A 17,410-nucleotide genomic window follows, 5' to 3' on the forward strand; every position below is an offset into this window, starting at 1 on the left:
TATCAATTAAAACCGTTAGATAGATTTTGACTACAAATTACCACTTTTAAATAAGCAAATACTGGCTATTTTTTATGCCATAACTCATATGATATATATATACTGTCTGGTATATATTCTTACTACATCTTAATGGTGGAATATTGCTTCGATTGTTTCCTCTTCGTTTATTGTAAAATCCAAAGGGTTAAAATACTCTAACAATGATAATACCTCTTTCTATAGAATTTAAAACATAAGCTTTACATTCTACATCTAAAACTGGTATACTTCATTTAGTAAATGTCATGTTTTGTATTCAGTACAAAACGTGAAATAACAAGTAGGCCATTTTTCACGTGTGTTTTTTGTATTTATACTAACGCACGGAAAAGCTACATGACGCCCTTTCTAAAGCTTAAAATACTTGGAAAGAATAGTCAATATAGTGATTTAGTTTGTACAAGGTTAACTATGGCTTTATATTTCCCCTATGACCACAGCCAACTGCAAACATTACTTCTTAGCATAACTTGAAATATTAGCCTTGATTGCTTAAAATAAAGCGCTGGTAAACTTACTTGAATCTCTACAGTAAGCACATGACTCAACTTTTTGACTACTCTACGAACTGTAACAAGTGTTTCTCGAGTACATTTAAGACAAGTTAAAACAAGTACAATGCCCACATAATACAAAGCTTTCTCTGGGTTAAGATGCAACGTTCATTTCCTTATGTACCTTACGCTATGAGTGTTTGGTTCCAGTTCGGTGAATGGCACAGGGCTAGAAAAAAAATGCCGTTTTTTTTCTAGAAAAAAATAGAAAAAATGCCGTTTTTTTCTAACCCTGCATTGTCAATTTTTGAAGCGAAAGTCGTGAATGACAATACAAGAAATTTACAACAAAATAAACCTGTTTTAGATTAGAATTATTGCTTTAGAGTATTTACCACTTAAACATAAACAGTTGTTTAATAAGCAAAAACATTTAAAAAAAGATAAAACAGAATTTCTACCATATTAAATTTACTTATCCAAAATTTTTTTTTTTTTTTATTTTATTTTTTTTATTTGTATATATCTTTATCCTCGATGTGGGAAAGTCATATGCGCGACTTTAACATAGAGTAACATCAGTTACTCCGACCCAGTCTCGAGTTGCCTGTGGCAGTTTTGGGATATTATAGTTCATACCATTTATAGCGCCTTACTCCAGGGCGCAACAGCATGAGAGCAGTGGGGATTGAACCCACGACCTCATGTGTGGTGTAGCAAGTGTTCTTACCACTACACCACGCTGCCAGTAAGGTTGTATTTTTGAATCCTATAAATATTTACAAATAACCAAATAAAATCGGTATAGACTGCCTATATAATTTTTAATTTAACCTTTTTGATAATTAAAACAATATTGCTTTAAAGGTATTTATTTACAAAACTATAGACATGGAAGAACGAAATAAGAAAATAATGTCTAGCATCCCAAAATGGCAGACTTTAAAAAATAATATTTTTCAGAACTTAAAACACTAATTTCCATCCTTCAAAACCTCAAGTAATACCAGCGTGGAATAAAGAAAAAACTTTTATTTTAACAAACTAAAACTTGCATAAAAATTCTCGTTTTAAGTATTTAGAAAGTCACAGTTTTAGCATGATTTTAATAATAGTTAGAAAATAAATTTTTTGCTTTATAATAAATATAAAGTTTTAACTGAAATATTGAACTTTTAAAGAAAACACAAATCAACAAAAATAATAAAGTCTTCATCTAAAATATCTGATAAATAACAAAAAGTTTTAAAATGAAAATAAAATAAATAACATACATTTTCACTACCATAGTAGAGGTTTAAAAAAGAGACCAAAAAATAATTGTTTGTATTTTTCTACATCCACAAACCAAAGTTTTCAACACTTTGCTCACTGTCAGCATCCTAAAATAAAAATAAAATTTTAACTAATTGTTATTACATAATAATTAAAAACTTAGAAGTACATATTTGTTATGGCACTGTACATCACCCAATGAGGTCCTGAGTTTGATTCTTACTGTTTCCCTCTAAAATTATTATTTAAAAAAAAATTCAAGAATCAAATTTTTTTTTGTCACCTGATCATACATATGACCAGCCTCATAAAGATCAGCGTTGTCATAATAATCATCCATTAAACTATCTTCATCCTCAATCTCATCATCATCTGATGAATCCTCGTCATCATCCATGGTTGACCTGGAGGTTCAAATTACAAAAATAAAATACATGCAAGAGAAATTAAAATATTCCCCTTTTTAGTAGGATAAAAAAGATACACCAAAGAACAAAATTATTTAGTAAATTATCGATTGAAAATTTTTTACATATCTTTATCCTCAATGTGGGAAGGTCGACTTAAGACCTTAACATCCAATAACATTTGTCACAGTGACCAGTCTTGGGTTGCCTTTGGTAGTTTGGGATATCATAGAATATAATTGCCCAATAATTAAGCTGCCGATTAAGTGCTGTTTTAGCAGGCATTTATACCATTCATAGTGCCTTACCCAAGGGTGCTACAACATGGGAGAAATAAGGATTAAACCCACGACCTTATGTAGTGAAGCCAAGTGTTTTGACCTCTACACCACAATGCCAATCTTTTAAATTGAATGTATTTACCAATCAGTAGTATATGATTGTTCATTATCAGATAACCCAGCTGGCCTTCCCTTTTCTAGATTATTCTCATCAATTTCTGTCGCCTCAATTCCTTTTGGATTTTGTTCAGCAAAAGTTACAACGGAGCTGATCAGGTTGCTACATTCATTTGTTATTCTTAATCCTTGTGTTATTTTGTCATCACTAATTTGAGATACTGTGTATTTAATATCGGCAGTTTTGAGAAGTAATTCAGTGATAAATTCTTGCAGTTCCAAAGTCTTGTTCTCCAAGGTTGTACAGTGTAGAGTCAGACATGCTGTTTTATCTTGATAGGTGTAGTAACTGAATATATTACTGTATGCAAGCACTTTTCGGCATTCGATTAATTTTGTGCATAACTCGAATGCAAACTTTAAATGAAGATGGTTGATGGCAGGATCACTATAAGAAGTTAATCTGTCATGAACATCGAAGGCAAATTGTTTGGCTTTATTGTGATACTGACATCTCTTATTGTACTCAATAAATTTAAAACCAGCGTGGGCAAACTTGCTAACTTTGGAGCTACAGTGGAAGTAGTCTTTATGTGTTGGTTGCCATGACTGTAAACAACGCCAGCAAAAGTCGTGTTGACATTTTGCACATTTCATATGCAGGCATCCATGATTTTTTTCGATGTTAGCATGGCAGTTGGGGCATCGCTTTGCTATCAACCTTGCTAAATGATGACTTTGTGCATCTTCATCCATGCAATGATAATACCCCCCGTCGTCAATCCATTGTGACATATGCCCACAAGTGGCAGGTTGATGGTCTTCGACGTATGAGCACGAAAAACAAGTTTGCCAGCCACAAGCCATACACTTACCTTGATTGGTCTTACTTACAATTTTTTCACAGCCTTTGGGGTTATGACAGAAAGAGATATCTCGGTTTGCTTCAATAAAAGACCGCGTCAAAGAGTTGCCATACTTTGCAAACATTTTTTTGCATAAATCATTGTAAACTTGGCTGGTTATTCTAGCATTGCAGTTTGGTATAAAGCAAGTGGTGTATGCAGCTAAATCTAAGTCGAGTTGGGTTTGTATATAGAATACTAAACACTGTTTACAGCACCTATGTCCACAGTACAAAGCATACAACTTGGTTTTATCTGTTTCTGTTAAACAAATTGGACATTCAGATGAGAATATTGCATCCGGCGAACTAAAGCTGATTTTTTCCAAAGTTACTTCAGTATTTTCGAAATAGGAGGCCATCAATTTATCCAAATTCCATTCGAATTCAATTAACAATGCTTCTGCGATATCTAAACCGACTTTTGCGATTTCATTAATGTAACAAATTGATGAAGTGATTTTATCAAAAATATCAGATTCTGTGAGTTGAACATTTTCAAAATCCAAACCAGAAAAAATTGAAAGAGGTTTTTGAAATGGAGTCTTAGAAATATCCTTCCACAGATTTACTATTTTGGGTTCATTATTCAGTTTTTTAAAACTTTTTGGTTGTTCTTTAACAAATTTTTTAGCTTCAGACGAAACATTTTTTGTTTTAGTGGACTGCAATTCCGTGTTAACTTCGTCTTGAGTATAAGAAAGAGCCTGCTTATCATTAGAGTAGAAAATATAACCCAAGTTAACTAAATGATCGCATCTGGTTTTAATATCATTAACCGCCGGTAAAAATCTCTCTTGAGTTTTATTTTCAGTGTATTTTGACTCTGTAGGTTTGTAGCAATATTTTATCACATTTTCGATCACAAGGTCGCACAGAATATTGACCTCTTGCTTTACGATACGCACGATTGCACAATCGAGTACTGCTTTCCGAGCTGTTGATGCATAACTGATGATGTCATCAACCTGTTGCAATGATGTCATGTTGTCAAGGACACAATTAACATTATTTTCAATGTTGTTTCTTAAAGTCAAAAAGTTTTCTTTGAGAATGACTATTTTTTTCTTAATTAAACAGTCCACAGCAAATTTACCCTCTTTACATTCCATGTAAGACTTTACATCTACTTTGTCTGCAGAGTTGAAATGCAAAAGAATCACCATCTGCAGTGTGGTAACGTTTAAATTTATTTGATTTTTAAGGTCATGAAGTTCACCGCAACCCAACCATGTCCAGTGTAAGGCAGTGTTGCCTTTTTCGAATAAACAATTTGAGTTTCCGATTCTCTCATTTCGACAAAAACTCTCAAAATTTGTCATCCAATCAGATAACTCCGGTGCAACTTTGGGAATAACTTTAATGATTTGTTGAAGTGGATTTTGAGAAGGTAACTTAAATCCAGGCCATATTACTTTAACATCAAAATTTCCGTTGCTTAAAAAGTTATAATTTTTCCAAATTTCTTCCTGATTTTCAACAAAATTGTTAGTTAATTCATGATCATAATTCTCTAAATAATTACAAGTAAAACGCTGCATCATTTCATGAGAAGTTTTAACATCTTGCAACATCTTTACAGGATTTCGTTTGAAAAAACACATCTGAATTGAAGTACACGTTTCGATTTCAAGTTTTAAGGACACGCTGATTCCGTTAAGCAATCTTTCCGACAAAAACAAACAGTAAACCTCTTCGAATGTTGAAAATAAGTTAGAACACACCGGTAAAATTTCTTTAACCTGATCAAAAATTCTGTAATCGTTGCTTTTGCCAGTAAGATGGTTATGAATGATTGTACAGAAAATAAAACAGATTTTTACACTGTTTTTAATATCGTTGAACACAACAGAATTCCACATTACAATCGGGCATAAAATCGAGAACTGGATTTCGTTAGAAAATAATTCTTTCGTGCACTTTTCCAGCTTTTTGCTTTCCTTGTAGATTTGATCAAACACAAACTTAAACTGATCTTCATTTTTTTCTTCAAATGTACTCAGGACCTCATTTAAGAATTCTGAAAATTTGCTGCCAGTTAGTTCACTCCACGATTTCATGATGAGACCAATATGAAAATGAACGTCGTTATTTTGAACAGATGAGCTTGCGACATCAGTTGAAGTTTGTTTGTGAGATAAGTTTTCAGATTCTGAACCCTTGTCACTTGTTGTCGTATTTTTAAACCCAGGTCCAGGTTGAACTTTTTTTGTCCAATTTCGAACATTTTCTACATTTTCAGTATTTTTCGTATTTTCTTTGCTATTTTCACCCCCATGGGCACTATCGAGGTCTAATAAAAGTCGAATTAGTTGTCGGAACTTGGATGGAATGGAATTAGTTTGGTCATGATATTGAATAAAGTATTGAGCAATTAATTTGCCAAATAAAGTTGGCGGGTTTTCATTAAATCCAAGATTAGTTTCCTTGTTTGCTTCCTTCTTAAACAAAACTAAAAAGAAAATAAACTTGTTAACAAAATTACACAAAATAAAAAACAATTTTTTACTTGAAATTTAAAGTTTGAAATTTTACCTTTTAATATTGGTCCCGACAAAACAGATTGACATGCTTGACCGAGCACCAACGCTGACTCAGCAGTCGGAAGAAATGAATCAGCAAATTCTTGTTCATGTTTCAAAACTGACATGTACCTAAAAAAAATAAAATGTTGCCCAAAATATATTTGAATATAAACCTAAATGTAAAAATCTAATAGAAGTATACAAAAAGTCACCAAATTTTTTTTGTGTATATATCTTTATCCTCGATGTGGGAAAGTCAAATGCGCGACTTAAACATAAAGTAACAACAGTTACTCCGACCCAGTCTCGAGTTGCCTGTGGCAGTTTGGGATATAATAGAGACTATAATTGCCCCAGTGCCTTACTCAAGGGCGCTGCAGCATGAGATCAGTGGGGATTGAACCCACAACCTCGCGTGTGGTATAGCAAGTGTTCACTTACTTTTTAGGAACTTCTAAGATTTGCTTAACACCACAATTTTCCCCCAACCACATCTGCGCTTGTACATTATAATACAGTGTAGTTCTAACATAGAGTTGATGATGAAATGTTGGCCAAAATGAGGGTTTTGGACCAATTATTTTTAGACCATGAATTCTTGTGTCTATACCTCCCTATATAAAAAAAAACAGTTAACTTACCATTTTTATTATCTTTTTATATAAAATCTATTTTTACCATGATTCAATGGTAAATTTAAGGGTTCCAATTTAAAGGAAGTATTCAGTTTAAGTTCTTTAAATAAAAATTTAAAAACATAATAATTTTATTATACAAATTAAAGGATATTAAATAAAAATTTTCCTAACCTGTTGACATCTTCTAATAGATATTTTAATTAGTGGCCAATATTTTTTCGCATTTTCCAGAATCACAATTTCATTTTCTAATGAACCCAACGTCACAGAACAAATTTGTGTTGTGTCACTTGATGTCGTGCCACCAAATACCACGACTCGTGCCGGCATGTAACTCGAATCCTCTTGTGCCACAGTAATGGTCATTTTCCTATCATAACATTTGTTTTGGTGTTTTAATAAATTAATATTAAGTAAATCTTAAATCACCAATTCTAATAAACAAAAATGTACTGGGCATTACTACATAAGGTCCTGAGATTGAATCCCACTGCTTCCATATCATAGCATCGTTGGGTAGGCGTCCACTGGTACTTACTTAATCAAATATCGGCAGCGTGGTGTAGTGGTAAGAACACTTGCTACACCACATATGAGGTCGTGGGTTCAATCCTCACTGACCTCATGCTGTAGCGCCCTTGAGTAAGGTGCTATAAACGGTATGATCTTCAGCTGAGCCAGCACTTAATCAGCAGTATAATTATCGGGCAAATATAATCTATAATATCCCAAACTGCTAAAGGCAATTCGAGACTGGGTCAGAGTAACTGATGTTACTCTATGTTAAGTCGCGCAATCGACTTTCGCACATCGAGGATAAAGATATATACAAAAAAAAATAATTTAAATAAGGCAATAACTCCAAATTTTTAAAATGACCTGACTATAACAAGAACAAAATACATACAAATATTTACCTGATAATAATTCCCTTTTTCACATAAATTTCTATCCAGTGCGCTCCTGAATTTCCGTTACTTTCCCAATAAGTTTCAGGGTTCCCGTCGGTTAGTTTCGAAATGTGTCGAGAATTTGATGAAACTTCGATTTTCTCCCAACATTTGTTATCTGTTGTGTCAATCTCTGAACCTAGAAAATTTAAAGTTTTTAAAAAAAAAAAATTTAAAAATATCCAAAAAATTTTTAAATAAATCTTTTTTACCTTTGCAAAGATTTTCCAACAAGCCTCGGAACATTGGAATATTTATTAGTTTATTCTCTTTCCTTGCTTCGTCCACACACTCGAGGGCATTAGAGATACAACCACCGAGTATAATAGCTAAAACACGATTGTTTAACACTAGTTGGTGCTCATGAGTTTGGATTGTTTTCTTTAATTTGTTCATTGACTTAAAAAAAAAAATTTAAACTTTTAAAGAACAAAATTTCAATACACGTAATGCGGGGATCGAACCCAGAACCTCACATAGTGAAGTCAAGCACTGGCAGTAAGACAAAAAATTGGTATTAACCAATTAAAATATTTTAGTAGTTTTATCCAAAAAACAAGATTTTGTTAAAAACAATTCACTAAACTACCTCAGTAAAACCTTCAACTCCATGTTTATCTTGAAGTTTATTAATTACTTGTTTTGTTTCTAAGACGCATAACTGGGCAGCAAAATTTTGATCAATTTCAATCATTATTTCAAAGATTTCGATAATATTTTTGGCTATTTCAATCTAGAAAATGTAATTTTAAGATTGGTGAATAATACATTTTGTTTAATATCAGATTTTATTATTCATAAGTAATTTTCACATCTTAGTCTCAAGTTGCCTGTGGCAGTTTTGAATGTAATAGATTATAATTGAGCCGCTGATTAAGCATTGACTCAGCAGGAGTTTATACCAATTATAGTGCGTAACTTAAGGGTGCTACAGTATGAGAGCAGTGGGGATCAAACCCAGGACCTTATTTAGTAACGAAAAGTGTTCTGACCACTACACCATGCTGCTGTGTAAATAAAACTATTTATGAAAAAAAAAACTTACCGAAAGATTGGTAACAGTAGAACTGCTCTCATTAGAACATTGAACTAAAATTTGGTTTAAACTATTTAAAACTTCCGTCCAATACTCTTCATCTAAGAGTGGGTTTAGTTTTTTATATTTTTCCATAAAAACTTTAAAGGTTTCAACGCAGTGGAGTAATGAGTCAGATAAGGGTATGGACGTTCTTAATTTTTGTAAAACATTATTGCAAATCTGTAAAACGGTAAAAATTTTTTTTTTGTAATTACAGAAGAAAAAAATATATGAACAGTCTACACAAATACTTTCTAAAATCAATAAAATATCATAACCTATATTTAATACACTACATACTACAGTATATACTTATTACTTGGTTTAAACTCAAGAATGCTTTAGCGGAAATTTAAACAAAAATAATTTACCAAATCTTTTACTTCTTCTTTTACTTGTTTATCAGAAAGTGAATCTAATTTGTCGGTCAGATTTACTGACTTTTCAACTAAATTAGGTTTTGTGACATCACTGAGTTGAAAATGGCCAATATGTAGCTCGTCCTCTAAAATAAATTAAGGTTTTATGTTAAAAAAAATGGAACCAGTTGGAAAACTGTTATATATTTAAAAATTAATTTTTAAATAGACTTTTTACTGAGAATTAAAATATTCAAAAAATAAAACCAACCCCTTCTTCAAAACCGGCAGCGTGGTGTAGCGGTAAGAACACTTGCTACACCACACATGAGGTCGTGGGTTCAATCCCCACTGATCTCATGCTGTAGTGCCTTTGAGTAAGGCGCTATAAACGGTACGAGCTCCTGCCGAGCAAGCACTTAATCAGCAGAAAAATTACGGGACAATTATAATCTATAATATCCCAAACTGCCACAGGCAACTCGAGACTGGTTCGGAGTAACTGATGTTACTCTATGTTTAAGTCGCGCATTCAACTTTCCCACATTGAGGATAAAGATATATACAAAAAAAAACATCTTAAACTACAGTATTACTTTGCTTTTAAAATTTTGATTTTTAGAAAAATTTTATTCAGTTAAACAGTTCTTGGTGAAGTGGGCAGATGTTAAAGAATTTTTACAATTTAAAAATATTATACAAACCACTTATATTATCTTCTAAAATGTCGACCACTGTCATAGAAACCATCAGACCTTTCCATCTTAACATCATCTTGCGTGTTTTACCACCAACCTCCTAACCATATTAACCATTTTAACCATATTAACCATATTAACCATATTAACCATATTAACCATATTAACCATATTAACCATATTAACCATTTAACCATATTAACCATATTAACCATTTAACCATTGAACCATATTAACCATATTAACCATATTAATCATTTTAACCATTTAACCATATTAACCATTTAACGATATTAACCATTTTAACCATTTAACCATATTAACCAAATTAACCATTTAACCATATTAACCATATTAACCATTTAACCATATTAACCAAATCACAATTTTTTTTAATATAAAAATTTGTAGAAATTAAAACAATTCAAAATTTCTTTAAAACTTACCTTAAATAAAGTGGCGTGAATTTTTTTCAGTATTTCTTTGTTTTGGGTTAGAAAGATATTGGATTTATCTTGGCGTAATATCATACAAATCAGACACGATATTTCGTAAAATATTTCATCCCTGAAAACAAAAAAATTGTATTTACTTTAACAAAAAGTTATAGGTAAAATAATTTAAAAAAAAATTATAATTACCCGAAAGATTTTTCACTTGTTTGCACCATTAAACTTATTGCATGAACCAAGTTTGTCATTAGATCCACCCCTCTCTAAAAATTAAAATTTTGTTGCACAAATTTTCCACAATATGTTTTAAAAAAAAACAGAATCACATACCAAATTTAAAAACTTCTTATAAATATTAAAAATTTGTACGTCAATGTGATATACAAGTTATAGTATAGAATTATTTGCGGAAAGGTTTAGGTTCGTGCCGCACCAATGCCAAACTATTCGCCCCCTTAAGCCCGGTATTAGGGAATAGCATAAACATGTCACAACAGCCCTCAATATCCTAGCAACCAAAAATACCCAAACCTTAAGGTGGTATTAAAAAATGAAAAAATAAGCCAGTAAGATAAAAAAAAAACATAAATATTAAACTTTTTTTTTGTTATCTACGTTATATGTTTAAACAATGATTTTATCCTAGCAACAAAAAAAAACCCAAACCTTAAGGTAGTGTTGAAAAAAATATAAAATTAAGTCGGTAAGATAAAAAAATCATAAAATTTTTTACTGTTTCTTTGTACTCCGAGTTGCCTGTTTCATCGGTGATTATAGAACACAAAACAGCGGACAACAAAGAAAAATTAAAATTATTAGTTGAAGCTGATTCAGCAAACTGAGATGCCATCATTACCTTTGAGATACACTAAAAACAAATATTAAATTTTTAAATTTAAAAAAAAAAATTTTTTTTAATGGTAAATAAAATAAGAATTTTAATTTTAAATTTAATTTTTTTTACCAAAATTGCTGGTTCAACAACTTCTAAGTTGTCAGGATGATTTGAAACTAATTCAAGGATAATTTGGATGTGACCCGTAGTTGCAAAAATTGATTCTAAGCTTTCTTGTTGGATCAATTTATCACCAGTATCATTTAAGTAACTGTACACGAGATGGATGTAGGCGATTATGATGTCACTATTAACCAATAACAACATCACAAAATTTTAAAAGTTAAATTATTTAAAAAAAAAATTTTTTTTGAAGTATATATATATACACTTTTTATGTACCTTTTTAAACAAATAATTATAAATTTTGTTTTCGACAAAAAAAGGATTATATTATAAAAAAAAGGCTAAAGTCTATATTAATTTAAGAATGCAAAAATCTCACTTGTTATATGATTTTGAAGTTTTTGAAAAAGGTAATGCTAGCTTGGAAATATAATCTTTTGCCTCACCAGAATTCTCGTTTCTTAAACAAGGGGCTTTGTGACTAACAAAAAAATAAAAAAATGGTAAATAAAAAATACTTTATCTTAAAACAGGGTAAAATTTTTTAAAATTTTTATAAAATGATAAAAACCTTGTGACTATATAAGCTAGATAGGTTAACATTAGCAATAATTTGTCCTCGTTTTCGTAATTTGCTTGGAATAAATTTCCAACATGGTTTAGATTTGGACTTTTTGTAAAATTCAAAATCAAATGTTCTGAAAATTTGTAATTTTCATCGATCTAAATAAATACAAAAAAAATTGTATTTTCCCTAAATATATATGTTAAAAATAAATAACTTTTTTGTATTTATTAAAATTAAAAAAATCTTTTTACCATCAAAAGTTTCGTGAATTTTTTCGAGGTTTTATCATCAACGATTAAATTAATTCTCAGTCCCATTTCTTGTGCTTTTGCTCTTTGCTTTACAACGTCATCACTTTGAATTATGACATCATTCATAGTAACATAATCATAGTTTATGACATCATAACTCGTTTCTTCGCCCATGTCAGCCAAAACATTTTTTTCACCTAAAAAAATAAAAATTGAATTAATAATTTTTTATTGCCAAGAAAGCAAAAAAGTTTTTTTTTATAAAAATTTAAGCAAATTACCGGTTTTTATTTTCTTGATGTTATTATTTTCTGTCAGGTTTTTCTTACTCGTGGATGGTTGATTAGAGTTTTCGTTTTTATCCTCAGCTTTAGCAGACTTTATTAGCTGGCTGATATTTTGTAAATGACCCTTGTAAAAAAAAACAATATATAATAAAATTGTATTTTTCTTTATTTTTTTAATACACAAATTCAAATTTAGGTAATACATTTTAAATAAGAAACTGAACATTTATTTTTTGAAAATGGGTTTTTTAGATTTTAAAAAGGTATTTTTTGAAAAAATATTTATTTTTTGAAAAAGTTTAAAATTACCTTTTCATTTGAATTTTCAAAGTTGTTGATATCAATTAAAAATAAAATTTTTATTAAAGTTTCTTTATCAGGAATAAAACAACTTAAATGATCCAGATTCGAAAACTAAAAATAAATTATAATTAAATCATTATTTGTAACCGACAGAGCAATGCGGTGGTTAGAACACTTGCTACACTACATGAGGTCAAGGGTTTGATTCCCACTGCTTTTATGTTGTAACGCTCTTAAGTAAGGCACTATAAATGGTAAAAAAATTCAATTATTTATTTATTTTAAACCTTTTCTTTGATAATTTTTAGTATTTCTGTTTTAACTTCTGTCTTCATATAACTTGCAACGAACAACATATTCCACCATTCTGATTGGCTAATAACCTGAGTGTTGCCAAAAAAATAAAAAATTAGCGATTTTAATATTATTAATTGGATTTCATTTTCTTCTCCATTTTATTTTAACAAACATTTTATTTTTTATACAAAACTTTTTTTTATTTTACCTCTGTTTTAGCTTCTTTTTTTCCCTTAATTTCATAAAACTTTTCTACTTTGCAGGTCATACCTTTTAAAATATAAGTAAATACTGGGTTACTTTTATATATAGCTACAACCATAATCTATTTTCTAATTGGCATTTCACAAATATTATTCAAAATTACTTTCTTTATAAATTAAAAGTGATTTAAAATTACCTGATAATATTGGCCATAAAATAGAGTTTTCTGGGTTAGTTGAGTTTATTAAAATATCTGAGTTTTTATTCGAAGTTCCCATCATTGTTAAATCGTCCCAATTAACCCAGGTTGTTCGACCCAATCTTGGCCAGTATACCTTTTAAATAATAAAAATTAAGGTGTTCAAAAATTTAGTATCTACATCTTGCTTTTAAGCATAAAATATTGAGTGTAATTTCAACTACTTTCATTTACTTATGCTCTTCAATAATGTGTTGTAATAAAGAAAAACTCCTGCTGAGCAAAAAAAGTTATCTAAAGAATAGGTCGGGGGTAACCAATGCTACTTTATGTTAAGGCCATGAAAATTAAAATATTTTTAATAAAATCATTTTTAAAATTAAATATTGCTAACTTCACCTGAACAGGATGTTGCCTTGACTCATCATATTGTTTATAGTTTCCCTCCTCCCCAATATTAACATCAGGATATTTAATCGTTAACTTTAGCCAACAGTTTAAAGTAACTTCCGATCTCAGGTAGTCTGAATATTCACGTTTTGTCTCAAAAGAACCCAAAGTTCTGCAAAAATTTAAAGGAAAAGATTTTTAAAATTGTTAAAATAAAACAATTTTTTTTTTAAATTTAGTTTTGTTTACTTGTATGTTGAAGATGTTTTATTCAATTTGAGCAGAGTTGCCAATAGTTTCTTGTCAACTGAGGATTTTTTAAACTTTTTTGGAAACAATGATTTGTGCTAAAAATTTATAACAAAAAAAGTTGAACTATAACTCTAAAAACTCAAAATCCCTTTTTTTGATACAAATATATTTACCTCCTTAGTTGGATTTGTAAGTTTTGAATTTGTCAGCATATCTTTATCAACAGTTGGCTCTAAATAAAATCAAAAATTGTGTGTGTACATTAGGGATGGGCTAAAATCCAAATTACTCGGATTCGACGAGTCCGAGTATTTTGTTGCGATACTTGGCCGAGTCCGAGTACTCAGTCATGACGTCATTTAAACGTATATAACTGTTGACGAGAATCTTTCCCGCATATTTTTAAAACTGCAAAATTTGCCAAAAAACCTGTATTTATAATTTGTAAAGTGTTTAACATTGGCAAAACTACTTACCGCTGATAGCAATTTCATTTTAAGTCCAAACAAAAAAGGTAAAAGTCTCAAATTTATTATGCGTAAACTTTTACTATGTAAAAACTGTATTTGTTACGTAATCGTTGCTTAAATAACGTAATATATTTGTGAGTAGATTATAATTTATTAGAAAAGGGCAAACTTCTTTTTTTTTTATGTAAAGTAAATCGTATACGATCTTAAATGACAAATTATTACTCGGCGTCCGAGTACTAAAAAATGCTTGAAAAGCACGAGTAATAAAATACTCCTAATACTCGGGCTGAGTACTCGGACTCGGATTCGATTGGCCCATCCCTAGTGTACCTTATTATTTTATTAAACAAAGATTCTTTTCATAGTTAACAAAACTTACCTAGTCTCCATCCCATTATTTGACTCAGTGTGAGAATAAGATCGCTTATTACCATGGCAACATCAAATTTATGAAACTTTTCTGTTGACAATCTATTTTCATCTGTAAAAGTTTTAATTTTTTTGAAGTCAAAATAATTTTTTTTTAATTTAATAAAAAACTCACTTAGAAACATCCAGTTGAATTGGTTGAAAGTTTGAGATTGGTTTTCATCAAACAAGGAAGCAACTCGAAGATATTTTTTCATTAAAGTGAACAAGATTTTGCTGGATACCTTAAAAATTATTTATTTTGTTAACATTTTGAAAATTTGAACACCTTTTTTTCACATCATTTTACAGATAGTTTTTTTTAGTTTTTTTTTCGTATATATCTTTATCCTTGATGTGGAAAAGTCGAATGCGCAATTCAAACATAGAGTCCCATCAGTTACTCCGACCCAGTCTCGAGTTGCCTGTGGCAGTTTGGGATATTATAAATTATAATTGCCCGGTAATTATGCTGCTGATCAAGTGCTGGCTCAGCAAGAGTTCATACCATTTATATAGCGCCTTACTCAAGGGCGCTACAGCATAATATCAGTGGGGATCGAACCCACGACTTTATGTGTGGTGTAGCAAGTATTCTTACCACCACACCACGCTGCCGGAGATTGTATTTAAACAAACACAAGAATGTTAATTAGCACTAACATGTGGAAGTTGTACCAAATCCAAAGCCACCACTTGGGCCTCCTCACTCGATGCAGTTTCACTGAACAATTCCATCACCATTGAGCAATGCTCATAGTCCACCAAGTGGTCGTTTTCCTTCACTAGAGGGGTTTGATTTTTCTCTTTGGTGAGTGCAAGAAGGACATAAGCTCGACTTCCTAAAAATTAAAATTTTTGTCACGAAACATAAATTTTTACCGCAGCTGTTCAACAATTCACAACATTTCATTTTTTAGGAAAATAACTAAAAAAATATATTTATTGTAAAAAATAAAATCAATATAGTTAGTATCACGGCCTACAACATTACTTTTTATCTAACAATTAAAGCAACTATGGTTAAAAAGGTTTTGATTTATACCTGCATCATGTGAAGCTAAAGCTCTTAATATTTTCCCGGCAGCATGTCTTGTTTTTATGTTAGTCGAAAACATAAGATCCAATATTAAATCCAAAGCTCCTGTTTCTCTGAAAACACTTGACATCATATCGAAACTTGCATATGTGTTTAAAACCTAAAAATAAAATATTATCGTAAAAAAACATAAAAAAAAAAAACTATTTAAAGCTGATAGGGCCTTTTTATAAATATAAAACAATAATTAGTCATTAAGTTGTTTTTAAAAATAAATTTTATAATCGTCAAGAAATATAAAACGCTTTTTAAATAGATAAAAATAAAATTTACTTGAAGGGTATGCGAGAGATTTATTAAAGGTTTCTTTGCTGAATTACTTCGAATTTTTTCCATCTGATTTCTTGCTCTTTTTACAAATAAGGAAACATCTTAATAAAATAAACCAATTTACAGTTTCAGGTTTTAATTTTTTTGCGCATGGTTTCAAATAGTTAACTAGTTTACCCAGTTTCATGTCATCAAAATATTCCATATCAGAAGTTGATAAGTCACCAGTTTCAGGGGATCCATTTTTAGTCGAGTCATTACAAGAATTTTTGTGACACAAATTAGGACAACATAGTTGCAACTAAAAATGATACGATTCAAAAAATGTTCAAATATTGTGACTTAAAAATATTTTAATTCTTATTAAATCATCAGTTCCTGTTTCAAAAAGTTTTTTTTTTAAATATTTTAAAATAACTGTAACCTCATCGTCAGACATCCATAAACAAATTGATTGTGTTGTTTTATTTTCAATTAACGTCAAGGCTGTTGAGGTTGAAGCGCAATCTTCTAATGAATTTTCATCAGGATGATTTATCTTCCATTTGACCTTAAAATCAAATAATTATAACAATGACACAGTAATGACACAGTCTGGAAAGTAGGGCAGCATGCATGCATATGATTTTTTCGGTGAAAAAAATGCACGCCTGAAATTAACGTTTTGCACGGCTGGTTTAAAAAAAATCGCGTTTTTTAGCACGGTCACACCTTTTTTTACCCTTGCACACACGAGATCTCGTCGAAAACTGTTCTACTTTCCAGACTAAGAAATGACAAAATTTAAAAAAACCAAAAGTTTTTTTATTTAACTATTTAAAGGTTCTGTTGTTATTTTTTATTACTGCTCTGCCACTAGTGTGATATTCTGTTAAGCACAAAAATTAGAAAAAAAATTATGTGACATTGGTTTTAATACCAATGCAACCACAATATACGTTGGTTTACGTACCAGGTTTTGCAAATTTCCATTCAAAACCCTTCTTCTTATAATTTTTCTAGGCTCCAGAACTTCTCCACTGTTTAAAATAACTTTTAAACAATCCATCTTAATTTTCACGTTCGTCAGTTCGTTTAAACCAACAATATATCACATTTTATTCTTAAATTTGTTATACCAATCTAAGCAAAAAACTAAAACAAAATTCTTGTTTAATATTTACAGAAACTTAGTCTGTTAGGCATGAGTTATTAAGTTAATATTTAAAAATAAAAATAAATTTCTTAA

General features: G+C 30.3%; 1 protein-coding gene across 1 annotated transcript; it reads right to left on the minus strand.

Annotated features, from left to right (window-relative positions):
• Nucleotides 1-1,439: 1,439 nt before the first annotated feature.
• Nucleotides 1,440-17,230, minus strand: LOC145752644 (cullin-9-like). The gene is made up of 35 exons (XM_082568948.1): nucleotides 17,135-17,230; nucleotides 16,607-16,732; nucleotides 16,360-16,483; nucleotides 16,186-16,283; nucleotides 15,859-16,012; nucleotides 15,477-15,655; nucleotides 14,950-15,058; nucleotides 14,785-14,886; nucleotides 14,106-14,164; nucleotides 13,930-14,027; nucleotides 13,690-13,852; nucleotides 13,288-13,426; nucleotides 13,096-13,157; nucleotides 12,878-12,973; nucleotides 12,597-12,701; nucleotides 12,282-12,411; nucleotides 12,001-12,197; nucleotides 11,753-11,904; nucleotides 11,561-11,662; nucleotides 11,185-11,362; nucleotides 10,954-11,088; nucleotides 10,410-10,483; nucleotides 10,215-10,335; nucleotides 9,775-9,868; nucleotides 9,083-9,216; nucleotides 8,679-8,891; nucleotides 8,223-8,366; nucleotides 7,846-8,032; nucleotides 7,601-7,772; nucleotides 6,855-7,053; nucleotides 6,487-6,659; nucleotides 6,056-6,174; nucleotides 2,642-5,972; nucleotides 2,095-2,215; nucleotides 1,440-1,918 (listed from the first exon to the last, which is right to left on the minus strand). The coding sequence occupies exons 1-35, from the start codon at nucleotides 17,228-17,230 to the stop codon at nucleotides 1,871-1,873; spliced, it is 7,734 nt and encodes a 2,577-aa protein (XP_082425074.1). The 3' UTR covers nucleotides 1,440-1,870.
• Between the last annotated feature and the right edge of the window lie 180 nt (nucleotides 17,231-17,410).

This window comes from Corella eumyota, chromosome 5, assembly GCF_963082875.1.
Source record: "Corella eumyota chromosome 5, kaCorEumy4.1, whole genome shotgun sequence".
Taxonomy (NCBI): Eukaryota; Metazoa; Chordata; class Ascidiacea; order Phlebobranchia; family Corellidae; genus Corella; species Corella eumyota.